Source organism: Antedon mediterranea, chromosome 8 (assembly GCF_964355755.1).
Source record: "Antedon mediterranea chromosome 8, ecAntMedi1.1, whole genome shotgun sequence".
Lineage (NCBI taxonomy): Eukaryota > Metazoa > Echinodermata > Crinoidea > Comatulida > Antedonidae > Antedon > Antedon mediterranea.
The window spans coordinates 9,194,952-9,222,713 of record NC_092677.1 but is presented as its reverse complement, the minus strand read 5'-3'; the positions used below and the strand labels follow the sequence as shown (position 1 = coordinate 9,222,713).

Here is a 27,762-nt window from a genome sequence, read left to right as displayed (position 1 = left end):
CTAATTAAAATATGCAAGAATGAATAACAGTAACTTAAATAGAAACATTATTGAAAGAAAATTGAAAGATATGGGACATGAATAGAATGTACTGAAGATTTATTTAGTTGTACTGTATATACAAATATTTTTTTCAACAAAAAATGCTGTAGTTGTTTATGTACATCGATTTTGCATATAAAGCATCTCAATTATTTTAGGTACACGGAAATAAAAGGATACAAAATTAAAAGTGTATTTACCATGCATGGTAATTTCATTAAATAGGTAGGCACATTTTTCTTGCGACCATCCACAGAACCCGAGTTATGTAAATTCGGAATTACATTTTTTGACCCCAAGTCGTTGTCCACTAAAATTGTTTGTACACCGAAAATGGTAAAAATGCATATGTCATTGACAAAATCAAAACTTGAAGGCACGCATACAATAAAATAACATGTGAAAAAACATATGTTTTTTGTCATCGGAAATCGAAAGCACCCTATTGTTAAACTTTACCATTAGGATAAATTCAACCACTGATTGTATTAATGTATTTCAAAGTTGTCGATAACTTTGTACTACTTTCAATAACAAATTCTAGAGTTCTTGCAATGGTAAAGTTGAAATAATGATCATCATGTGTGAGGTTATAAAATACTTTAACTTTATGGTAAAAAAAAGTATCAAAAGAACATTATTCAAGAAGCATTCCACATAGAGCGTTCATATCATCAACTTGCGGATATTTTGTTAAAAGTGCAATAATTTTCGTCTCTGAATCAGGAAAAACAGATTTTAATTTACTATACATTGGTAAAGTTCTAACATCTTGCATTTTTTTCTCTGGTACGTCAATAAGACTTGGATTTCGTATCATACTTTCATATTTTTTTATATCTTTTACGTCAGGAAAATCATGTAAAACAGTCATAATCTTTTCTTCCTGATTTGGAAAAACTCTAACTAACTTTTCAAAAACACGAGTTAATTCTTCCATATCGTCAGTTCCAGTAAGGTTCTTATTTTGTTTCCTTCGACCGGTATCTTTTTTATAATCTTTTTGTTGAGGAAGCTGCCTATGATAAGTGTCTGGAGGTCTAAAGTTCCATGGTTCTGTATGTACATGTGAAGGTTGTTGCACTGAATGCCTAATACTTTGTCCTGCATTCATGCGCCATTCGTCAATACCAATTGGTGCAAATTGTTCGGGTAGTTGTGGAGACGGCCTAAGTTCGGGAAAGTGCTGCTCGCGTGTGTACATGTTCCATCTGACTGGTTTAGCTAGTAGTTTCGGTACTGCTGGTTGTATTGCATGTTGGGGTAATACATGCCTTGGTTCTGACGGCGGTAATACAGTTGGCTCATTTGAACTGTAACAAATTTGAAAAATAAGTTTAATCATACCAGGAAAAATTGATTTTCAAACCAAATTTTCACTCAAAAGATTTGTTGTGATTGATTTGAATCATGAATTCAGTCTAATGGTACATTCACACTGAAACCGAACATGGCACCATTTTGTTACATAATTATGTAAAGAATTGAGCAGAACCATCTTTAGTTTTATGAGATGAAACAAATGTGAATGCAGCAATGCGACAGAAAAGGACAGAAATATATATTAAGTCTACACTATCAAACTAGTTTGACAAAAAAGTGTGATGTATCAAAATATGGTAGTGATATGACATCATCATTTCCATATGTGCACTTGTTGTCACAAAGTTTGATAGTGTAAACAATAGCTTTACAGAGTTTTAATAAAAATATTTGTATTGAATATTAGGACAAGTGCAAACAAATTGGTTATTTATTTATTGATAATATACTGTAGTTTAATCCATAAAAATGTGTAAGGAAAGACCTAAAATCAAACACCTAAAATAAAAATAAGATGACTATGAGAGATGAATATTATTAAACACAAATAAAACATATCTTCTTAAAGTGAAATGGAAACTAAATATGGATGAAAAGAACAATAATAAATGAAAGTATGAATAAAAATTGAAATTAACTTGAACATAGATAAGTATAGAAAACTATAAACAGTTCATGCTCAACTTAAACACATCACCTTGGAAGATGAAAGTGAAATGATAAAAACAAAAATTAACTGAAACTAAGAATTAAAATATGAAAACAACTGAACATGAAATTAACAAAATTAGAAGATTAATAAACTGTACATATTGACTGTATCTTAAGAACTGCAACACATTCAAATCTCTAGAAGAAGTCTCCAGTTATTGTTTTTTTACATTCTTTATATTCCTGTATGAACAGCATGAGGGCGCTTTAATCTATGTTTGTAAATCAAGTATAGGTAGAGTATGACATATGAACAATATTTTTATACAGAAAATTTGTTGAATCACCATCTAAAACCTAGACTATCAACTCTCCAAAACTCCACTTTGTCTAGCACATTTAAGACAGTTTTCTGGATAGTCCTGTTGCTGTTGCATTTTAAAGAGTGTACTGAATTTCAAATGTTATGTAAAAGAACATCCAATCCAATTCGAACAGTGTGCCCTGTTAATTCTCTTAGAATTGTGAAAAACATCACACTATTGGTTAGATTTCTGAGAATACTCAATTATAATTAATTGGTGTTAGTATAATTTTATTTTTCTAGTAGTATATAAAATTAAACAGACACAATGAAGCCTCAACAGATTTAACTGAAATATGGAAGTGAGTGATTAAAATGAGAACAATCAGAGATCTAACCAACATGACGAGGAAAGCGAGAGAGTAAGTGCATGGTAGGAAGTGGCTTACTTTGGGGAATTATCCTTGATTTTCGTCTAAAATCCAATCTTTCCCAATTATAACTTTATACAGGGAAAAAACAAATTACCGAAACTTATAGATTTAATAAAATTGAATTGAAAGAATTGCTATAAATATTGAAAAAAAAAAAAAAATGGGATAATATTGTCTGGTAGGGATGTGATTCTCAGTTATTTCAATATTTGAGAAAGGATAGGTTTTTAAATTTGAGGCAACACAGTTTATCAGAAGGGAGTCTCTCAAAAAGTCATACAGATGCGGACATGCCCATTCAACTTCAGGTTCCTTAATGTTGGATAGATCCTCTAATTGTATTAATATAATTTTACAGCTTCTGCCATTGGTCTTTTTACATTACCTGTACGAGTTTGGGTAGGCCTTTGCCTGTTACTGATTTGAGTTTGAATTGTAAGACCGTAGTGCGCATTGACTCTGGATAAAAAGGGATTTCATTTTACATCATAGGATTCGGAATGACAAAGTGTATAACAGCTATATGTGATTAAGTTCTACACCAAGAATAGTAAGGTTTGTTATGTATTGATATCAGAGATGACAAGACTACTTGATCTCTAGTGAATTCAATGATACTCCCTTTACTAACAAAATTTGTCTCTACAAAATGTAAATGCAATGATGTAATAATCTAGGAGGCATTAGAAATATACAGTAGTTCCTTTAAATTACCGACAGAAAAATCCACAACCAATATAGTCGTATACATGTAAAACAATACAAATAGCAAAATATAAAAATATACCATACTCACGCAAGATAAATTCACTTACTTTAAAGGTTGTTTTCGTAAGAAGTCTTGAAGGCTTGGGCCGTTCCTACCTAAAGGATCATCAGGTACCAAGAAATGGTCACCAACAATGTTGTACATCAACAACCTGAAATAATACATGGCATTATGAATACAGTACTTATTGTTATTATTGTACTGTTAAACATTGTATATGCACTTGTCAATTGTATGACCCACTATACGACCCCCGGGAGAGGTGCGTCATTTGCCCGATGTGCGTCATACTTTTGAATACCATGACGCACCCGTGCGTAAAAAAGGTGACTTACCTTTAGGTGACCATGACGCATCCATTTTGACGCACTGTGACCATGTTGTTTATGATATGGTGGGTGGTAAAGTGACGGACATTGACACACCTTGTTCATTGATGTGACGTACCATCTAGGTTTTCTGACGCACCCCTGCGTCAGTAATTATTTGTAAATGACACACCCATGACGCACCTCTCCCGGGGGTCGTATAGTGGGTCATACAATTGACAAGTGCATGTAAGGTGGTTATTCTAGGGAAGTAAAATGGATTAATATATAACCATTATTTGGCTTTTTTAGGTAGTTTACTATATAAATTTAAATATAATGATCATGTTTAACTAAGAACTGAGGAAATCGGTTTAGATAGGACCCATACAACACAATTCTGCTAGCAAAGAGTAGAGCATCTTGCACAAGGATGCAATCAAAATAACACAGAGAAGCTCGAACCCATACCTCTCAGGACAGTTACCATTAATATAATGTGAATAACTCTATACTTACCGTTCTTCAATAACCCTTTTCCATTTTTCTGATTCACCCATTAAGTCTCTGTAGTTGTCATTGGATACGATAACTCCATCATTCATAGATGCCAAACGGACAATAAATCTGAATATAATATAGTACAGAATATCATAAAAATATCTTCCATACAATCTTACTTTATTAGTAAATATTATTTAATTACAGATAAGTGCAGAATACCTGTCGTCATAAGATGTGATGAATCGACCTTTAACCTTTCGTGAGGGAGTAAAGTGTAAAATCTCTTTTCTTTCCAAATCATCAAGAATACGTCTGTCAGTGATTGGCTTATCCCGAGATGCTTCTTGTGTTTTCCGCCAATGAGGCAAGAACACAGTTATTTCCTTGTGACCAAGGTCTTGGAAATACTTGACACAGAGTGCTATACCTCGACATGAAAAAACTTTATTTTTGCCATGTCTTTAAAAAAAATAAAAAAATGTGTGAAATCGCATTTAAAAAAAAACAATTCTTTATCTACAAATAAATTAGTATATGGTCATTTATCGATAATATTTTACAAAAGTGGCATGACAAGTTGGCTAATATACTTACGCCATTGCAACATTGCTTCCATCAATGACAATTGGTCGAAGCCCACTGGACACACCAGAAGGTTTTGGTTCAATTCTAATTGGTGACTCGATTGGGAGATTTTGTGTCTTGACATTTGCTAGTGTCTGTTGTTGCCTCTGCAGTTGTTTCATCGTTTCCTCCTGTTCTTTTAAGGCTTTCTGCATTCTTTTGGTTTGCTCCTCCAATTGTTTTATCTCTTTATCCTTTTCTTTCTTACTCAGTTCCTTTTTAAGTTGTTCATCCTTCATTAATTGTTTCTTGTTTTGATTTTCCATCATCTGCCGTAATTCTTTTATAGATTCCTCTTGTTGCCTCTGCAACCGTTCATTTTCAAGACGTAGTTGTCGATTTTGCTCTTCGTAGCGTTTTTCTAACTCTTTCATGATGTCGTCTTGCTGTTTCTTCATCTCTTCCTCAAGTTGAGCTTTCTGAGTTAAAAGCGTTGTCTTCTGCCGTGCTACCAATTCATTCTCTATAGCATTTACAAATGACTTCTCAGACTTTACCTTTATCTTCTGATCTCTTTCACCCGATGACTCTGAGCTACTAGACGATACATATATCCAATCATCAGCTGGTTTAACATCTTCCTTAAAAGGCTTGCCTTCCATCTTAAGTTCTCCAATGTATTCCACATCTTTAGTATGGCATCTTAAGTCTTCTAATGGATCTACACCTGTCTTCTTCATACCTGCATCAACAACTGTGTGATCAAGATCATCAAACTCGCTTTCAGTATTTGAGACATGTGCATCAAACTTTATTAATGGTGTGCTCTGAGGAAGCGATGGTGAACCAAACGTTTCTGATTTTAATTTCAATGGCGTCACTAGGCTCTTTGATGGTCTATTACTAACCATACTAATAAGCAGCTGTTGTTTCTTTTGCAATTCTGCAATGCTTAAAGAACTCAGGTCTTGCTGCTCTTGTGCAGGAATTAAATTCTTTGATATTTCCTTTCGGATCTTGTTTACATTTGAAGGTAAGGTGAGAGATTTCAGTTTGTTTTCGTTCTTTTGAGATTGTAGTATTCCAAGAATCTTCTTATGGTTTGTTTTCTCGTCTTCGGGCAATGTTGCTTGTGCTGCTTCGATAGCCCACTGTTCATATCCAACATCCATAAGTACCTTAACCAAGTCATCTTGGTCGTCTTGATCTTCGTCTGTTGTTGAATCCAGAACAATGGTGTCTATAGTATCAAGCCGCATCTTCTTAGTTTTAGGTGACATCATCACATTTCCACCAATGATAGTTTCATCAAGCTGGGAATTTGGAGCATTCTTCATTCCCAAAAAAATGACAGAGTTTTGATCTTCCAAATAGCTTCCATCTAAGAAGGGATGTTGTGGATGTCTAGCTATGCTACTGCTGGCCATTGAACTTGGCCTTTGATTTTTCTTTACTGTACTACAAACTACTGAAGCATTAAAACCCCTTGTACCCTCTTCATCAGAACTGGAATCAAGAGAATGGAAAACTTCTCCAACATCTGTACATTTTTTGTTTTTAAGAGGACTATTTTCATGTTCATCTAGTGGTCCTTCTGAGAGAACAGATAGAATAGCTCGTTTGACGTGGGATGTATAATTCATGGAAGTCTCTACGTCTAAGCCCTGCCATTCCTCATCTTGAGCAAAACTGTTTAGGTGACTATCAAGGATATCTTCATGGGTTTTGTTGTGTTCCATTGTCACTTTATCATCCACCTGGTGAATGATTTCATCAAAGGCTGTGGCAGCAAGTGTTACATCAAGAGTGGTGCCACACACTTCCATGGTGAGATCATCAAACAGTCTACATACAACTTTATAGTTCACTTCCAACCGTCTTCTGGTATCTGAAATATAAATCAATATGTTACACAATATTTAGTACTGCTGTTAATATAATCATTATTAATATTAACACAATACAGTTTTATGCATGAAAATTTTATTATCAATAAATTATATATTTTCTCTAAAAGTTGTCTCTAGTTGAAGGAAATCTGTGGTTAGATAAGGCTTAATTGGAGGGATAGGTTTGTTAACAATTTACCTTCTAGGTATTCGGTGAAGTGTGCAGGGCAGACCAACAGTTGGGTGCATTCAGGGTTACAGAAAGTGGTTATATAGTTCTGTATATAAAAAAAAAAAAAAAATTAAATACAAAAGTCATATGTACCTAGTAAACATTGATGTCTTTTATTGCATTATTTATTTTTACTATTCTTCTTCTACACTCTATACATCATTTTAACAATGCCTCATTCTAACATATATTTTCGAAGAACATTTTGAATTCAGAAATTATCATGCCACTCCTAATATACATATTTAAAAAAATAATAAATAATAAAGATAAGATATACTTGAAACACTATGTTTTTCATGAAATCATTTTTTTTTGTATAGTTTTTTAATCATTATGTACTGTAAATGATAAAATTACTTGTGTAAATAGTTTTGTAGTAAGTAACGGCCTTGTGAAAAACACCAATCTGGTGAAGTGTTGCATTCGTTTTTAATCTGCTTTTTTAAATATTTTATATTTTACCTGTTTTTATTATGATTGTATATTTATTTTATAATGTACGACTACGGTTTCAGCCATCGGCTGTTTGTGTCATTGACTTTTTTAATAAAGATATTCCAAAATATATATATAAATAAAGTTGTTATTATTATATTATTATTATTAACGCACTAATAAATTCATCTATTATGGCTATAACTCCATATTGGTCTATTTACTGATAGGTTATCTGTACTAAGGCAATAGTCTACTGCGCCTGATCAAAGTTCAAGTTACAGTCATTAATAATGATACACAGTGTCCACAAAATCAATCAATCATTTTCAAAATATAACAACAACAAATGATTTGACAAAAAAAGTGCTCAAATATGATAGTGATATGCCATATATGGGCACATCACTTAATATCTTTCTACACTATACATTTCAAACACGAATATACTCATTCATTTAATATTATTAGTGGAATTTTAACATATTTATGAGGGATAAAAATTTGAAATTGTATTTCCAATACATTATGATAAATTTAATTTAAAATACTAAACCCTACTTATAATATACAGTAACTACAGTTTTATCAGGTAAATATAATTTAGAAAATGGGAAACATCTGATAAAAAATACACATCAAAATGTCATTTTTACATTATTAGAATATATTCCTGTTACTGTAATTAACTCTGATCAAAAGATGAATTCAGATCAGTAAATTTGATCCAAATGAGATCAATTTACTATATGGTATAAATAAATTGTACTATTCTATAACAATAATGATAAAGACTACCTTTTAAAAGTTGGACACTATCCAAAAACTCAGTAATATTGAAAAGAATGTAAATTTACAACAACACAAGCCAAGTATTGCATGTATATTTATAGAAGATAGGTGTGCTGTACTACAAACAAGTACTACCAGTACTTTCGAGAGCAGTGGGAAATCCAGAAATTAATGACATCATAAGAAATCACTGAAGCGTGATAGTAAAGTACTGTAGTATTTCCTCTTTGCTCTGATGTTTGAAAAATAACCTTGTCACAGATTGTTAGATCTTTTTGTATTATTTTGGTTTTAATGCTTTGTTTGATACTGTTTTGTTACCAAGACTGTTCATGTAGAAGGGGCCATATTTATTTACAGTACTGACCACAATAGATTATGGGTATTATATTATGTACAATATAAACAACATTTTAAAAAGAAACTAACCTAGCATTAAAACTGTTATTTTAATACTAATATTTAAATTGAAAACAATAATTAAATGAAAATGATGTATTTGATATACAGGACTTTTTAGTTTATTTTTAAACATTGTGACAGCAATGAATACAAAAAAAAATGTTCCGACAATCATTTTGGCCTAAAAAATGGGACATTTCAGCCTATAAAAGGCCTACTGTATAAACGATATCGTAATGCAACGTTTCGGGCAAAACATCACAGGTTACCTGGGCTGAATCGTCCCTAGGCTGAATCGTCCCTGGGCCAAATCGTCCCTTCGCATTTAACCATATAATTGAAAAAAAGTAAATTAGTTAAAAGTAAAATTACATAGTACAGTAGCTTGGGTAACAAACACTGTTGTATTCATACCTTTGCCTCTTTTTGCCGTTGTCCTTTAATTGAAATCCAAGATAGCTGTTCATTTTCTGTCTCCTCCTGAACTTCAATGACGACGTCAAAAGAATTCTGGATTCTTTCAAGCTCTACTTTAAGCTCTTTTAAAGACTCACTCTTGACTGTGAATGTCAGCGCCATGTTTGTATCTGTTGGCAGACAACACTGTAAATTGAAGAAATAAAAATGATGATTAATCGTGACTGGTGGGTAGTACAGTGTAAAACAAAGTCAGTGAGCAATACGCCCACATAATAGGCTATGGCGGTAATAATAACCTATTTCTACATGGCCCATATGTTTCTTCCTTTTCTGTTTGTCTTTTTGTTGTAATTTATTACGTAACATTTGTAGCAAAGTTAAAAACAAAAAAGAACATTCATTAAAAAAAACATACTGTACTGTACTGCTTGTCTTGATACAAACAACTGTATCTATATATAAATTTACGTAAGGGCAAAATTCGATAAATCTCGGTTAATTTATAGAATTTTTACTCGATGGTATATAAAGTTGGTTCATACTTTCAGTACTGATTTTAACCATCTGATATAACCCTGTTTACTAATTAAATTGAGTTAGGTAATTAGTTATTGACGATTAAAACGAATTTAGGTTCAACGATTTGCCCCAAATAGGGGTGTTTTCCGATCGTGGTATACACTGTCTAATGGATGTCCATCTTGAAAAATACCCGCCACAAAAATGCGAGGAGGCTTCGCATTTTCCTATCGCCTCCTACGATAATTGTTTTTAATAGCTGAAAACTGGTTGAACAGCTAGAGTACAGCATCATCATGTTGAAGACAATACTGTAAATACCTATTAACTATTTTTGGTCCTCATTTGAATCGAAAATTTCTTACTGTGAATGTTTGTACTGTTAGATGTAATATAAAAATAATACAAATAAACTTTATTACTGAGATTGTGGATAGGCTCTACTGTTAGATATATAAACACATTATTATATACAAATAAACTTTATACTGACAGTTCCTTCTCAACGTTTGTATTAATTAATAATTACCAAAAATATAAACGTCGTAGTGGTGTATCGTGACATGTACTTTAATATTTCAATCGATTATGACAGTGACAATTTTAACAAAGTATTAAATCGCAAATGTTTTACTGTATTTAGAGGTATATTATTTATAGGCCTATAAAACATGAAAAAAATATTTCGTTACTGAGTGGATAAAGAATATATTTAAAAATCGTTCCTCTTTGTACCTATCCGCTTTCCCATCCCTCAACCCTAATGTTACATACAAAACACAAATTGGGTTTATTTAAATGAGTCCAAATAAAAAATTTGGACTAATTTTGTGATAAGTTTCTCCTTCGGAAGTAATTCCCAGGGTGCTAATTTTAGTTGACTACATAAATCATCGTGTCTATTTATTCGTTTCTGTAAACGACAATGTATTATAGTCCTGCGGTACGTACATTTGAAATCGCCAGTTTTGTTACGCTGAAATTACGGGTCCTACTAAACACCACCAGATACCTACTAGAGCAATAAATCCTACCACCAGAGAGCAGCCACCTGTTTGGAATTGATTATTAAGGGTATATTGCAAATTCCAAAGCTTAATTCTTTCAGAAACTGATAAAAATTGAAGCTTAAAGTTGAATTTCTCGCCTTCGTATTCCAGAACCGAATGCGTTTGATAAACATTATAGCAACGAAACGAACGCATTCATCCGTGTCTCATGTGTATTGTATTCAACAGTCAACTATGAGGCGCTACCGATGAATTTATTTGGTCAAATAAAATCAGAAATTTGTTTCTGTACACTATAACATTTATTAAAAATAAATAAAACTTTATGCCAACTACCTTTTGTCAGTGATGGTAATCGTATGTTAAAATAGAGTAAACTCATTATAGAATAGGAATGTGGAAAGAGAAAATAAAACAGAAGTTTTAACTTGATATTACCGTGTATTTTATGTCTAAAGAAATATCTGGCCACTGCACTATATGTCAGAGTGGTGAAATAGAAAATATAATATAATATAGAAAATAAAAAAAACAGATTGAATTAGTAAAGCTAAATAATGACCTTGAAATTTTGGATGAGTCTGCAACAAAGGGAAATAATTTAAATTAATGTGCAAAAAAATGTTATCGTATGCTATTTGTTATGTTATCGTTACCGATTTTGACATACAAAACATAATAAAAACATAATGTCAAAAGAAAGACTAATCGCGCAATCGATTGGTGTATTTTATATGACTGACTAAAGTAACAAAAAAGCATCGGTAGAGCCTCATAGTTGAGCGTTGAATACAATACACAAGAGACACGGATGAATGCGTTCGTTTCGTTGGTTCTGGAATACGACGGCGAGAAATTCAACTTTAAACTTCAATTTTATCAGTTTCTGAAAGAATTAAGCTTTGAAATTTGCAATATACCCTTAATAATAAATTCCAAACAGGTGGCTGCTCTCTGGTGGTAAGATGTATTGCTCTAGTAGGTATCTGGTGGTCTCTGGTGGTGTTTAGTAGGACCGGAAATTACTGTGTATTCGAGAACCCATCTGTGGGCACGACCTACTAGATGCGGATTACGGTCGAAGCGGCCGCCAACTAAAGCGGCCGCTAGTTCAATAACGGTAATCTGTATGGAACGCCGTGTGCGCTTTGATTGTCGTTGTTTTGTAATCTTTGATTGTCATTGTTTCGACAGGTTTTCTTTACCTCGGACGTAAATAAAAATCTACATTATTATGTAACTTATTCTCTTTTTTTTTACAGATTGAATGTAATACGCGTACGTTCTTTTAAACGAAATGGCGAATCGATGATTACTTATTTTAACTGTTCTAAATGATATGTTTAATAAAGTCTATAAAATACATTGTGGTGTTTATATAAATAAACCAATCAATAAAGTATATCAAAATATATAAATATATTAATAATTAAAAATATTTGTTATTTTATATTAATTAATTAGTAAAGTAACTAGTAGTGTTCGCAATCATAATTTAATTACAATAACATGATGACAGCAATTTATTTAATATTCTACACTATTTTATTACTTCAGATATTTAAATATTGATCAATTGAAAATGAGTTTTAAATACTAAAATAAGATGAAAGTGTCTGTTTGATACGGTAATTAATTACGCGAATTTCTGCTAATAACTCGACTGACGGCCAGCAATAGTGCTGCTGCACATTTGGTGCGCGTCCCATGTTGCTTTATTGAAAACACAAACAATGTATTACAATGGAATAACACTTAAATGTATAACACACCTTATTACCAGGGAAGAGTGTAATTTAACTCTTCCCTGCTATTACTATTGAATAATAAAAACCAAGATTCGATAGTACCTGTAAATGAGATATAAATATTCGGCAATACCGTACGTAAATTATTATTGCAATACTGTATAAAGATTCGATAGTATGTAAACAAGATATAAATATTCGGCATTACCGTACGTAAATTATTAATGCAATACTGTATAAAGATTCAATAGTACATATGTCAAATGAGATATCAAGATTCGGCAATACCGTACGTAAATTATTAATGCAATACTGTATAAAGATTCGATAGTATGTAAAAATGAGATATAAAGATTCGGCAATACCGTACGTAAATTATTATTGCAATACTGTATAAAGATTCAATAGTATGTAAACGAGATATAAAGATTTGGCAATACCGTATACGTAAATTATTAATGCAATACTGTATAAAGATTCGATAGTATATAAACGAGATATAAAGATTCGGCAATACCGTACGTAAATTATTAATGCAATACTGTATAAAATTCGATAGTATGTAAATGAGATATTAATATTCGGCAATACCGTACGTAAATTATTATTGCAATACTGTATAAAATTCGATAGTTAAATGTAAATGAGATATAAATATTCGGCAATACCGTACGTAAATTATTATTGCAATACTGTATAAAATTTGATAGTTAAATGTAAATGAGATATAAATATTCGGCAATACCGTATGTAAATTATTATTGCAAGACTGTATAAAATTCGATAGTATGTAATGAGATATAAAGATTCGGCAATAACGTACGTAAATTATTATTATTGCAATACTGTATAAGGATTCAATAGTATATAAACGAGATATAAAGATTCGGCAATACCGTATACGTAAATTATTATTGCAATACTACTGTATAAGGATCCAATAGTATGTAAACGAGATATAAAGATTCGGCAAAATATATTTCGATAGAGGCCTATGTATTAGTTAATAGTGAATACAAATAAAATATACATTGATTTATCGGCAAGCAGGCAAACTTAAATCAACAATCACAATCAAAGATTAAAGCGCACATGGCGTTCCATACAAATGACGATATTAAACTGGCGGCCGCTTTGGTTGGCGGCCGCTTCGACCATACTCCCTAGATGCGTACCATCTAGTAGTTACAAACTGCTAAAAAATAAACTACCTGTACTGTATTAATTTATTATTAATGTCAATGAACTCTCTTCATGAACATGAATCCTGTTTCACAATGTTAGCCAACTTAATGCTTCCTAAGCGATTTCCTTTCATTTAGGCGTAGACAAGGCCTAGTCTAGGCTATTTACCACATACAGTACACTGTAATGGACCACCCTACATCCTCATCATAGAATAGTTCCTGTAGGCTGTTGTTGTTAGGTCGATCGAGAAGAGAGGTACGTGGGGCCTGATTTTAACTTAAATTTGAATATTTAATCTAACCTAATTACACATTTTTAACATTAATATTGTTAAACTTACGGTGTAAATCAAAAGCTGAAAAATATGAAAATCACACAAATTAAAACGGAAAGGGTATTCTAGGTGATTTTCTACAGTCAAAATAAATTTTAATTTGTCATGCATTCACCATCCGTATATTTTTTAGAGAGATCGTCACACGCACATGTCAAAGTTTGTGACCTTTGTGTGGGGAGAGAGAGAGAGCTAGAAGAGTGATGAGTCGAGTGAGAGGTTGCTATTGACATCATGATGCTTTTTTAGTTCTTTTTCATTTTCTTGATTTATCGTCTCAAATAACATTTAACTGAGCACTGCTGATAAAATTAACGTGTGTTTTTTTACAGCTAGCTTTTAATTATGAGTTCTGGTCAGAAAGACAGTGAAAAGGGGGTAAGATGATGTCTAAATCTTTAGTAGGCCTAGGCCTAGGCCTAGTAGGCTAGGCTAGGTAGGTATCTCTAGTTAGGTAGGCCTCATATCCTAGGCCTAGAAAGATAGCTTGACCTCTAGGTAGGCCTAGCCCCCACCCCACCGTACCACCAGCAGGCCATCCAGGACAACTAGGCCTAGGCCTAGACCAGCTTAATGAGAGGCTAGCCTAATTATTGATTAAACGTTTTGGAGCCACTCTGAGTTTAGCTGTCAGTAATTAGGATTCTGAACAGCTTTTAAGTTTTGCTGCATTAAAAGATGTAGGTAGGCTAGGCCATTGACATATTGTTGTCCCCTTAAAACATTAAAAATTAAGATTTAATAATTAATTAATAAAATCAGACTTTAAATACCCTACGCCATTTTGCAGTTTTAATAAGTTCTTCACTTCTGTAAAATTGTAGAGGGACAATATATCTTTAATTACTAGTAGGCCTAGGCCCTAACTAATTGTTTTCGTGTATTTTTTTCTTCTGAGAAATTTATTTTTCATTTATAATAATATTAATAAATAGTTAATATAATTTACTGTATTTATGATTAATAATTCTATTAATAGCAAGTAATTGCAGCCTATGTTTTAACCTAATTATTTATATTATTAATATTATATTATTTTCATTATTTTTATATATATAGCAAGCTGTAGAGGAACCGGTAAAGATCCCACCCGCTGTCAGTGAACCTCCTCCTCTAGTTGCAGTTCCATCAAAACAGCCAAGACCAAGACCAAGAAAAGGTTGTTTGATTTTCTATGGCCTATGATAAAAGGCAATAAATATGCCTATTTTACCTGTATTAAATTATTCATGTGTGTGATACTAATCTAAATTGCCAACTGCAATAAATATAATACAGATAAGAAAGAATAACAACAGCCAGACATAAATGGTAAGCTGTTTTTGGAAAACATTCTAAAGCATTAATGATTGATGACAATTTGTTTTACAGCACCAGAAATACCTGTTTTTGAGAGAAAAAACTGGCTTATACATCTACATTATGTACGAAAAGAATATGAAACATGCAAGGTAATTTATCTAAGTGGTTTGTTGTATAATTATAATAAATTTAAAAAAGTAAATAATGCAGTAGTGATTCTTACCTTAGAAAAGTAAAGAGGCTATAAGTTAACACTTTTACTGGTTACAACCCATTTAGGTTGTGAATTCCATTTGTTGATTACGCAGGTGTTAGGCTTAACAAAGTTTTAAAAAAGTTAAACCCAGATTTTATTTAATGGATGCCAAGAGGTTAATTATATAGTAACTATACAGTCTTTTAATTAATTACTATACTTTCGTTTCCATTAATTACTGAAAAAAAACATTTTTTAAATTTCAGTCACTGATCAAGGAGCAGCTTCACGAGACGCATGGTATGTGTGAGTATGCCCTCTACGTACAGGCACTAATTTTTCGGCAAGAAGGTCGGATTCAGGAATCGTTAGAATGTTTCCAGACTTGTCATCTAATAAACTCGCAAAATCCAGAAAATTTAAAACAAGTTGGAAGATCTCTGTAAGTGCAGTATTTGGTTGTAATAAGGCTCATAACCAGCTTGATCGACAGGGGGTGGGTGTAGAGTGTATAGACTTATGGAAAGTCACATCAATACCTATAACACAAATAGTACATCACAGAATATTTTGCAGTTTAGGTTTCATACCTACCCCCTCCTTATGTAGTAATGGCACACAAGCAGTAGACCTAAGTTAAACTGTTCCTATCGATTTAATTAATATTTTTGTATGGGTTGCAGCCAACAATGATATAGTTTACAATGCTAAGAAATTATAGGATTCAATTGAAACCTATATTACCATTAATGGTAAAAGTTCAAAATATGTTAATTCAACTACATACTGTACCTTGGTCATGATATCTCCTTTGATCTAGGTGATGAGTTAGATATAAAGAGGTAATTTCCCGATTGATTGTAATCAAAACGGTACTGGGTATGGTCTACTAGCTTTTTTGCTCCCAACCAGTACATCCATTCATAGAAGCCTTGATGAAGCAAGCCTACCTGGTGGCAATTTACAGATCTTTGTGTATCAGAGCCAACTCATTGGTCAGAAAATTTAGCATGTGTTCTGTCGAAATGTATTTAGAACATATTGTGTAAATATGTATTGTGCTACATATGGTGCAACTACAGTATAATCAGGGTACATTGTGATCTGTTCAGGTATGCTACAACAATGGGTTAAGAACGTTGTTGCCACATTGTAGTGCCAGCCTTATGTTTACGGAATGTAAAATTCCTTCTTTTAATGAGTTGAGAAGAAAATCGATATATGGCCAGATGTGTAGAATTAATTCAAGTGAAAATGTTTTAGCCTCAACTGTTATAGACAACATCTTATATAAGTCAAAGATGCTCTCCAGGTGGAATTCTATCCTGAGATGAGAGCGTGTAGTAATTACTTGTAGTACAGTTTTTTTATTTATTAATTGATACGTAATTTTACTTTCTATGGACCAAATATTCCGAAATAAAAGATTGAATTGAATTTGTGCTTCCTAATCCATAATCCATGCTCTGGCAAATTGTGCTACACAGATGGACTTTGTTGTATACGATAACTATCATTATAAATTTATTATATTTCTTTCTTCAGTTTTCTATTGGGAAGACACAAGGCAGCTACTGAGGTGTACCACGAAGCTGCCCGTGTCAGTGAACGTGACTGGGAAATCAGTCACAATCAAGGTGTTTGTTACATGTATCTCAAAGAGTTTATGAAGGTATCACAGTTTAAGTGCAGTGCATAAATAACATAAAATACACAGTAGAAAGCCTCCTGGCCCTTATAAAGACCAATTTACACAGACAAGTGGTAACAATAATAAAAATATAGAATCTATGTTTTTCTTTCTGTTTAAATACACACAACGTGGAGCATACGGACGGTTCCTGCTCAGGATAGATACAGATTCTATGTGGGACCAGCTACATGTTTTCCACTTACCATTGCCGCTCATCTGTGAATGTAAATTGGCCTTTAGTGATATAGGTGTTGGTTGGAGTGCTTAACCATATATTTCCCCTCGCTTATTTCGCCTATCTCCTACATTAACATTGTTGTTCAATCCTTCTGCTCTTTTAACATTAAAGCTTTTTCACAAATATCTGGGTAATGTGCAACTACAATTGAAAATCCAGTCTAGTGCAGTTAGACCAAATTCAAAGCAATTTCATTATTGCTTCTCATTCTATTAAGAGTCAATATTATAATAAACTGAATTATTATTAATTATCAAATTATTGTTATTATTGAATTTGGATACTGTTGGTAAATAATTAAATCTGGTTTCTTGTATTTTTTTTTAAGGCAAAAGAATGCCTGAAGCAGGCTATAAGTTTTAACAAGCACGACTTGTCTTATGTGATGCTGGCTAAGATATATCTAATGGAGGGAGACGTCCACATGGCGATTGATGTCTACAAGCGTGCTGTAGAGTAAGTTTGGCTCAGTAAAGAGTCAACTGGGTAACATCAAAGTGATCTGAAAAGGACAATAAATCCTTAAAATGGTCATTGTCTGCTCAAAAATATTATTTGAGCTGTGATTGTGAAGTTGACTCTCTCTCTGTAATGTAATAACTCTTGTTTATTTCAGTGCATACACATTTGTGTATTTCAGTGCACACACATTTGTATTCTCTCATACCATTGAAGTGTTGCACATAGCCCTACAAAGTGGTTGAAGTAGCATAGAATGAATATAACTTATGACTGTTTTTAAATATTTACAGATTTTCACCAGAAAACCCAGAATTGTTGACAACTCTTGGCTTATTATACCTTCAGGTAAATAAACACTAAAGTAAATAAAATGGCTTCTTTTTTTAAATGTCAACTCAGCTTCTGGATTAAAAATCATTATTTGAATCACCCGTTGTTTCTTACAGATCAATCAGAACCAAAAGGCTTTTGAGAACTTAGGAAATGCTTTGACCTACGACCCTTCAAATGTAAAGGTAAGTAGGACTAGGTATATTTTCAAATATGTTGTTGTAAACTTTGACCTCCATTTGGAATGGGGTTAGAGTGTTATGACTAGTGACTGAAACTTTGTAAAAACTCTTCCAAGCAAATAAATGTATTCCTGCCGTTCGTTTTCTTTCCCAGGCAATCTTGGCAGCTGGAAGCATGATGCAGGAACACAATGACTTTGATGTTGCTCTGAATAAATATCGTATTGCCGCTGTAGCTGTCCCAGAAAGTGCTGCCCTCTGGAACAACATTGGCATGTGTTTTTTTGGAAGGAAAAAGTATTTTGCTGTATGTTATGTTATGCCGTATATGTTTTTCAGATGCTGTTTTAGATTTTGAGTTGTACAATTATAGATGTCCACTAGAAACGGTCAAGGTTCTATTCCATAATGTTGGATTTCCCAAAAAATTTAAGTTTTCAAAATGAGGATGACACCAACTTCCTTCTTTTTATTACTATTCCTAGATTTAAAAAAATAAATATTTTGTTCTTTTTTGTTAGGCTGTAAGTAGCCTGAAGCGTGCCAATTACTTATCTCCATTTGATTGGAAGGTTTTGTATAACCTAGGCCTTGTACACCTTAGCATGCATCAATATGCATCTGCATTCCACTTCATTAGTGCTGCTATCAACATCCGTCCTAGGCATGCTGGCACATACATGCTGCTTGCGAGTAAGTATTCTGTGGAGAAGTTTAACTTTGTTGGGTTCTTATTCTGAATTATAAATTTATTTTAAATGCTGATAATAATGATAAATTCATCATCTACATCATGATATCAAGTTCATCATCTCAGTCATGATATCAAGTTCATCATCCCTATCATGGTATCAAGTTCATCATCTCCATAATGATATCAAGTTCGTCATCTCCATAATGATATCAAGTTCATCATCTCCAACATGATATCAAGGTCATCATCTCAATCATGATATCAAGTTCATCATCCCCATCATGCTATTAAGTTTATCATCCTCAACATCAAGTTCATGCTCTCTAAGTTCATTGTCCTCATTATATCAAGACCATCGTGATATCAAATACTTCATCACCATCATGCTTCCAATCAATATGATATCAAGTTATTCATCCCAACATGATATATATACTTGATATATCATATTGATGGGAAGCAAGATTCATCAATATGACATCAAGTTCATTGTCCTCGTCATGTTATCATGTATGTAATTACCCTCATGATATCAATTTATCATACCAACATGATATCACTTCTCATGCTTCCCATCAATATGATACCAAGTTCATTGTTCTCATGATATCATGTACATCATCACCCTCATGGTATAAATTTATCATGATATCAAGTTATAGATCCTCCCCAACATGATATCAATTCCCAATGTCACCGTTTCTTGGATATTTCACTAGGTCTGTTTTTTTTTGTAGTTACATTAACCAACCTAGATGATCCTGATAATGCAAGGCAAGCTTATGAACAAGCAGCAGCAATTGAAGAGTAAGTAAGCATTATAAGAGAGAGCATTAAAAAGGAAACCAACTAACTTATCAAATATTTTATATATGTTTAAAACTTAGTTTCCACTAGTGATGCAACGCAACCTACGCAACATAAGAAAATGCCCTTCCAATAATTGTGTTTGCCCCTGCTTACGTGATATCAAAGCTGCTTGTTGTGCATCAATGTTAGTTGCTGTATACCTTGACCTGCATACTTGGCTATTTGCTGTACTATGTTTTCCAAACTGATTTGATTTCCTTTAGCGATGTTTGCAGCATTGTTGCGTTGTTGGTTTCCCACTTGAATTACGCAATACAAGTCTTTGCATTGATATGTCGCTGTGTTGCAATGCGTTATAGTTGGAACCACACTTTAGTCTTTCATAGTCTTATATTGCTTCATAAAGTGATGTGTAATAAATAATACCTCTGTTTTAAACACAGCAAAGATCCAGCGGTAAATCTAAACTTCTGTGTGTTCCTGTACAAACAAGGCGACAGAAAAGCAGCAACCAAACAGTTTGCTCATTTTGAAAACAAAATGGAACGGTTGAAAGCGTCTGGGAGTTCTAACATAGATTATGAGGTATGTGGTATACTGTAGATTTTTAATTAGATTGTATATTATATTTTTTATTATAAAATATTACTTGATTAAATGCTCTATCTAAAATTGAACTATATACCTCTACATTGTATGTATTATTTACTAATACAATACATTGTTAATAAATTAAAGCTCTGTCTACACTGTCAAACTTTATTTGACAAAAAAATGTGATGTGGCCATGTATGGACGAGGACATATCACTACCTTATTTAGGCACATCACACTTTTTTTGTCAAACTAGTTTGATAGTGTAGACAGACCTTAAAATTTAAATTTGAAATAATTACTGTACTCACTAGACATATCTTACGTTAGCCATTAAATCTCAGTTACATCTATATATACTTTATCAGTATTTCTCCTACTACATGTTCTGGATTATTAACCAGATATGTTTTAATATCGCATGTATTTTAGCTGATTGAAGTTGGTAGTAAACTTGGACCAGCCCTGCAAGTAGGAGAAAGCCTTGTGTGGAAGAGCAATTCAAAGGAGTCTGCCTCGCCACCTAAGCTTGTAGAGCCTACCAATAACCAGCCCTCCACATCAGGCCACGTTAGTGCACCTGTTAAACAGAAACCAACTGATCCACCACCTCCATACCCAGGCCCACCGGAAAACACCAATAGAATGATGATTCCACATGATCCAAATGCAGTTGGCAAACACAGGCAGGATCATGAACCAGTTCCAGAATGATTTACAATATTGTAGAAGTCAACTTTGCAAATATCTTTGGAATCTTCAAATTCTGCTTTTGTGAGAGTTTTTGATATCTGAAAGGCGTCAGGTTTATAGCTCATGCCTACACTATCAAACTAGTTTGACAAAAAAAGTGTGATGTGCCCAAACAAAGAAGAGATATAACATCATCGTGTGATTGGTGGATTAACTAATGATAGAAAGAAAATGACCGGTGTAGAGTACCATGAAAAAACTTGAAATTCCTTGGATTGTAATAGAATGTCAGATGTTGTTAACTGGAAAAACATTTTCTTGTATTATATTAGTCTAGGTTCCAGACTGTATTCCAGGGAATAATTTCGCCAGTGTAGCATAGCAAAAAGCTATACAAAACAACCTTATTGCTATACATTTCTAAAATTGCTTAGCAAAAAATACAATAGAAAACTATGTTTCTTGACTCAAAAATCAGTTTAATTAGCAATAATGCTAAACAAAATTTTAAAATGAAATTTTTCTCTGTATTCCAACTTAATTATGGTAAAAAGATAAATATTTTGGCACACATTGCATTGCATACATATAATCTTGAGCTCAGAGACAAAAATTGTAATGTTGACTGATGGACTAACATAAAAAAGACAAAAAGACAAAAATATTTATTCTGAAAGTACTAAATATTTGTTTCAATTTTTATTATGTATTCATATTTATTATGAGAGTATTATGTACAGTAGAATGTATAGGATATACATTTTGGTTATTGTTTTAGGTTGTATTATATTATTATATAATTATTACTATTTTAATAGTATTCTGTATGGTGTAAACAGGTAGTTGGTGTAAAGTACTTTACAATTCAAATTGTACAAGACTGAAAAATGCACTAGAAACACACCACATATTTTTGTGGAAATAAACAAAGTTGATGTTGAGTGTGAATTTTAAATTATAAACATTTTTGGATTTGTGTTCAAACATAAATTATAATAATAATAGATAGCAGCAGGCGCTACTGAAATTTCTATCTATTATTGTAAGAATACAGATGATTCAACTCTCTCAATACCGTTGGGCTGGCCTAATACGTCTGTTTTCTGGAAAGTCTGGTATTCGGAATGCGTTTTTAATAGTAAAAACAAATTTAGGACCAAGAAAGTCTGATTTTGGGAGAGTTTTCAAAGATTCCAGTATTGGGAGAGTTTACTGTAGATAAATATGATAAAAAAGTGTGCATTGCATTTAAAAAACAGAATATAATACTATAACATCATGTGACCATTGTATTTTATTAGCCTCAAAGAAATATACAAATTATGGTATCGGTTTCGTTTAAGTACTGTATGATTACATTCTAAGTTTTAAATCAAAACTATGATGACCTGATCTATCATGCCTGATGTTGAAAAATTGGAATCCATTTTAAATATTATATATATATATTTTTTCTAATTATTGCTCAGTAACAACATAAGTCACAACATATAAAAAATAATAACATATAATATACATAAACAGTCTTTGTTATATACTGTATTACAATTGAATTTATTTAATATAAATGCTTATTTCAATATTATACAACTTTCAAATACAAGTTTCTTTTAATTCAAATACAATCATTGCTTGACAAAAAGTCTTTGAGATTATAAATATTATTTTATTTTACCTACAAAATGAATAAGTTTTTATGAAAAGAGTTATTTTTTTCTTATTTTCCTATAATAAAAATATATTTAATATTTCTTTATACTGTATAATACACAAACTTTTTCTAATTTTTTTTTTTCAATATAATGATTAAATTAAACAGATATTAAAAACATACTTTTCTTAATAATTGTTAATCAAAAACATATGAATATTCATAATACATCTCATGACCAAAATTCTCCAATCCCAACTAAAATAAATGTATTTTTGCAAATTTATTTGGCCCATTTTCATCTCGCACACAGGTGAGGGTATGAAGCTGTCCTTGTACATATCTCTGTATTGATGAATGAAGGTCCTCCCGTCTTTTACCAATACCATACAGTATATTTCACACAAATGAAGTGGATCACTACAATCTTTCCATTTGGTTGGAGAAGTTCATGTATATGTTAGTTCCACCATTTCTACACCACTTTTGCCACCAACCTGATCCACCTATACTTCAGCTAAAAAGAACTTCCTTCTTGATGGGAATATTCTGTAAGCTGAGTGGTTTAACTTCATAGTTTATCAGCAAGCTAAGGTGACACCATTGACATCATCCATGATAGATAGCGTTGTGCTTTCGCCTAGAATAAACGTCCCCAACCCAACCCAGGCAATGCCACATCCAATCAGCAGGTGCTTTCGACGAATACTGCCATCATAATAATGCATTGCATACTCAATCATACACAAACCTAGAGAAAAAAAAATCAATTGGTTGGTGAGAGATTAAGCATAGACATAGATATCATTTATTGTCACAAAATAATTATAAAATGTGAGACTCAGCTCCCCGTTACATTCGTAATAAAAACACCATATAAAACATCAATAAAAAAAAGATAGACACAAGTCAAATATATTGTAGGCCTATGTACAGTTCATTAAAAGTAATTACAGTAATTATCTTACAAATTGTTTGTTAAAGAGACAAATTGAAGAGGGAATAAAGGTGTTGTTAAACCTATTTGTTTTTGTCAAAGGATGACATAGTTTATCATCTCTACCATTGGCCCACTCTTGAATATGACTATGACCCCTCTGTCGATGTACATTGGTTTAAGAAAGTTCAAACATGCAAAAACATGGAGAACTGTGCTCATTAATAGGTTACACTTCTCTAAGTATTAAATGTTAGCCATTACTAAAATGATTACATCTATAACTTTGACTTAGATCATTGGTGGAATAACCAAACTGTACTGTATGAGTATGTACAAAAAACGTTTCTGCCTCAAAATCAAATCCAATCTGTCCTTATATGGATTTATAATGTCAATTCTATCATCAATGAGAAAACAATATCAGGTCAAAGGTCAGTAGGTATCATCATCCAACTAACAAATGCTTACCAGGAAATATAAATATAAAGACTGCTGCCAGGCCACCGATAACCGATATCACCACACCAATACTTGGAATGAACAAAGCCAAGATAAGTGACAGACTGAACCAGATGATGGTCTGCACAATGCGTCGCCTTACTTCTCCATCTTCAACTTGTTCTGGTGTCAATTTGAATATTTTGATTTGAAGATCATTGATGACAACTCTGAAAATATTTCTTTTATTTATTTATTTCATACGCATCCAACAGCGTGCAACAGTTGAAAGAGTTGTGAGTTACAACCCTGGCACTAGGTCAGGATTGAACCCTGGCACTAGGTCAGGATTGAACCCTGGCACTAGGTCAGGATTGAACCCTGGCACTAGGTCAGGATTGAACCCTGGCACTAGGTCAGGATTAAATCCTGGCACTAGGTCCTTGGGATTGGACGGCAAGCATGTTAACCACAAAGCTACAGCTTGGGAGGGAGACTTCACCAACCAATTTTTCAAATTATGAACCTCTATTGCTCTATTAGACTTTGTAAGACAATTGACAGTAGTTATTAACTTATTTAGCAGTTGACATTCTTATTCGGGCATATCACTACCAAATTTGGGAACTTGTTTGATAGTGCAGACAGAGCTTTACATTCAAAATTCATGTCCAGACGGTTTTTAAATAGGACTGATCTACAGTACCTTCCACTGTTAACATAGAGTTCTAATGGATTTGAAAATACAGTACACTATTATCATATGTTACTATATACACATACCTTCCACAGAAATGTAAAATAGGGTACGCTGTTAAAACCGATGCTCCGATCATGATTCTTGCAATGGTCACACTTATATCGTCAGCATCATAGGACTTGAGAATGTCACTGCAGGAGCTGGTGCCAAAGGTCAATGACCCAAAGATTCCTGTTAGGGTGTACGTGGTAAAGGCCAAGAACAAGGCAATGATACACACTTTAGAAAATTGCGACACCGTTCGCTTTTTTAAACTTGCATAAACTGGAATAGAACTTATGTGGCACTAGAAAAAATAGAAATAAAATACAATCAGTAGTTTAATAGTAAAATTAAAACATCAAAGACAATTTAATTTACAGATGTCTAGATTTGTTTAACCATTGACCTGAATGCAATTACAGTATTCATGAACAAGCTATTTTGCAGTAATCACAAACACTGGTTATTGCAGTGCCAGTCTCATAAACCTCTACAGACTGAAATCTTATGTTATTGCAATTTTTAAAATGGAGATAAATACAGTAGTAACTGCAGTAGGATAGTGTTGACATGGTCCATCATAATTAATAAAAGGCATTGTCTAATGAAAGCTGTTTTTACCTGGAAACCAAAACAAATGGCTGGAACAGCTATAAATACATCTTGCCAGTTATCAGGTGACGTTGCCACATGGATACCCTCAGCGGCACCATTTGTAAAGTACTTGATAACAACAATTGCACAAACATAAATCGATCCAAGAACACCAATTCCACTGCAATAAAATAACATTATCAATTTGATATTGGAGTACAAAGACGGATTCTGGTTGGCCTAATAAATTCTGGTATGAAGTGTTTTTAATGGAATAAAAGAGGACCGTTTGGATCTTAAGAAAGTCTGGTTTTAAGCTCCGTCTACACTAGTTTGATGTACCCATATATGGACATGATGATGTCACTACCATATTTGGGCACATCACACTTTTTAGTCAATCTAGTTTGATAGTGCAGACAGAGCTTTAGGAGCGTTTCCAGTTTCAGAGAATCTGGTATGGGATAGTTGTTAGTTACTCAATGTACTTAATTTTACGAATGTTTTGTAATACCAGAGGAGACAGACTAAGTATGACAAAACAATGGTCTGGTGTACATTCCTGGAAAATACTTGATTAACACAGGTCTGAGTTCTTTGGTTATTAAGGCTCACACCATTGTAGGTATTGAAAAATGGAATCTAATCTGACTTTCAACATAGCCAAACTTGTATAATTCTTTTACCTTGAATACTTCAGGAAGTCAATGGCTTTTGGTATACACAGAGGTAGGACAACTATCACAGAAAATATAGATAAGGTGAATTTCCGATTTGTATACCATTGACCTAATGAATCGCTCACAATGAATTCAAGAACTGAAAGAAAAAAACATAATAACTTTAAGTAAATTTTACATGATGGCTTGATTCACTATTCTCCATTGACTCAAAAGATTATTCCTGAAAAATCTGTAGTATTCCTAAATACTGTGATAAAATTTAAGTGAAATTTTATGCAATGTGCTGACGTTGTGTTTACAAAAACGAAAATTTCAGTACTATTAAAATAAAATTGTGGAGGCTAAACATAGCACTTGGTAGGATGGTTATTCAGCGGTAGGTATGAATAACTTTCACGCTTCAATGAACACAAAAGCTCTGTTCACACGCTGAAGTTCTTATTATGGAATGCGTTCGCACAATACCAACACTTACAACTGTCTATCTGGTCACCAATGATTATCATGAAAGTTATGCTGGTTCCAAAACAGTAAAGAAGAATAGTTATATTGCAGACAAAAAGACCCGTTTGGCCGCACATCTTATGAACAACCTCCTGGTATGTGGAACATTGATGAATGTGAGAACATTTGGCTAGCACCAATAACGACGAAGTAATCACAACTAAAAGAACCTGAAACACAATAATATTAAAATATATTAGTATTCCACTACTGTACTTCAACAATGTTTTCCATTGAAATATTGGCTTTTGGTATATGAATGCTGTTCTTCCTGAAGGATCTTCTGATATATGTGAAAGTGTCATTTCAATAAACTTTCAGAGCTCTTCATACCAAATTTAGGTCCAATCATGGTCTTTTTAACAAACTAGGTCATAAAGTTATGATAAACATGTGACACCCTTGGAAGCTACGTTTCTTCTGGAATGTTCTGTTCTTAGGACAGTGGTTATGAGCAGAGTTAATTCATGGAGGAAAATCATTTCTTTTGGATTCCTTTTTTATTTGTGGGATATTTAGCAACTTAATCATGACATTTACCAACTGAACAATGACGCCGACTACAATTCCTCCAGCTGATTGGAATGCATGTGGGAAATTTAACAACCCTGCTCCAATGCAGGCATTAATGACGATGAAGACAGCGCCAGCTGTAGATGTCTTTCCTCCTTGTCCAGATTCATCTTTATTTATGGAATTGTTGAACAAAAGAGGAGTACATTCTTCTGTATCATAAGGATGAACGTTTTTGGATCCGCCGGATACAATTTGCGTATCCATATTTTGGGATGCTCTATTTTCTGATCACCTGAAAAGAAATAAATGAATTTAGCAAAACAAAAACTTGAAAAGGTTGAAAAGTAGAGGACAGTATAAATGTATATAGGCATTTCGACATGACTTTATACTCTGGTTTAATTAATACCTGTATTTGAAATAAAATAGCTTAATTATCATTATGTTGTTGAGCTTAATGATATTACCATAAAAGCAACATTGTGTATGAGATCCTACCTACACCCCTTTTGAAGTCAAACCCTTCTTCCTTCACATTCGATTGATCAACTGTTCACCATTTTTCTCTCCCTCTTCTTTATTGTGGTTTTATTACACGGTTGAGTGAACAAATTTCATGTGAGGTTAGT

At 32.9% G+C, this 27,762-nt stretch overlaps 3 protein-coding genes across 6 annotated transcripts; 1 reads left to right on the top strand and 2 right to left on the bottom strand.

Annotated features, from left to right (window-relative positions):
- Positions 1-347: 347 nt before the first annotated feature.
- On the bottom strand, positions 348-13,967 carry LOC140057329 (uncharacterized). 3 transcript variants are annotated; one of them, XM_072102945.1, is made up of 9 exons: positions 13,878-13,967; positions 9,067-9,255; positions 6,988-7,066; positions 4,930-6,787; positions 4,555-4,794; positions 4,351-4,458; positions 3,570-3,674; positions 3,140-3,213; positions 1,151-1,355 (listed from the first exon to the last, which is right to left on the bottom strand). In XM_072102945.1, exons 2-9 carry the CDS (start codon positions 9,229-9,231, stop codon positions 1,267-1,269), a joined length of 2,718 nt encoding a protein of 905 aa, XP_071959046.1. In that variant the 5' UTR covers positions 9,232-9,255; positions 13,878-13,967; the 3' UTR covers positions 1,151-1,266. The 3 variants fall into 3 exon arrangements, with proteins under 3 accessions (XP_071959044.1, XP_071959045.1, XP_071959046.1); XM_072102943.1 differs by lacking the exon at positions 3,140-3,213 and having other exon boundaries at positions 348-1,355; XM_072102944.1 differs by lacking the exons at positions 3,140-3,213; positions 9,067-9,255; positions 13,878-13,967 and adding an exon at positions 8,257-8,599 and having other exon boundaries at positions 348-1,355.
- LOC140057330 (BBSome complex member BBS4-like) lies at positions 13,521-22,349 on the top strand. 2 transcript variants are annotated; one of them, XM_072102948.1, is made up of 14 exons: positions 13,521-13,792; positions 14,204-14,249; positions 14,931-15,030; positions 15,243-15,322; positions 15,636-15,811; positions 16,915-17,041; positions 17,629-17,756; positions 18,053-18,107; positions 18,209-18,277; positions 18,429-18,581; positions 18,796-18,967; positions 19,706-19,775; positions 20,222-20,363; positions 20,805-22,349. In XM_072102948.1, exons 2-14 carry the CDS (start codon positions 14,217-14,219, stop codon positions 21,084-21,086), a joined length of 1,587 nt encoding a protein of 528 aa, XP_071959049.1. In that variant the 5' UTR covers positions 13,521-13,792; positions 14,204-14,216; the 3' UTR covers positions 21,087-22,349. The 2 variants fall into 2 exon arrangements, with proteins under 2 accessions (XP_071959049.1, XP_071959048.1); XM_072102947.1 differs by lacking the exon at positions 13,521-13,792 and having other exon boundaries at positions 14,074-14,249.
- Positions 22,350-22,748: 399 nt separating this feature from the next.
- LOC140057331 (sodium-coupled neutral amino acid transporter 7-like) lies at positions 22,749-27,710 on the bottom strand. Its single transcript, XM_072102949.1, has 8 exons — positions 27,632-27,710; positions 27,158-27,425; positions 26,589-26,787; positions 26,117-26,249; positions 25,458-25,611; positions 24,878-25,140; positions 24,125-24,324; positions 22,749-23,467 (listed from the first exon to the last, which is right to left on the bottom strand). The coding sequence occupies exons 2-8, from the start codon at positions 27,395-27,397 to the stop codon at positions 23,298-23,300; spliced, it is 1,359 nt and encodes a 452-aa protein (XP_071959050.1). The 5' UTR covers positions 27,398-27,425; positions 27,632-27,710; the 3' UTR covers positions 22,749-23,297.
- Between the last annotated feature and the right edge of the window lie 52 nt (positions 27,711-27,762).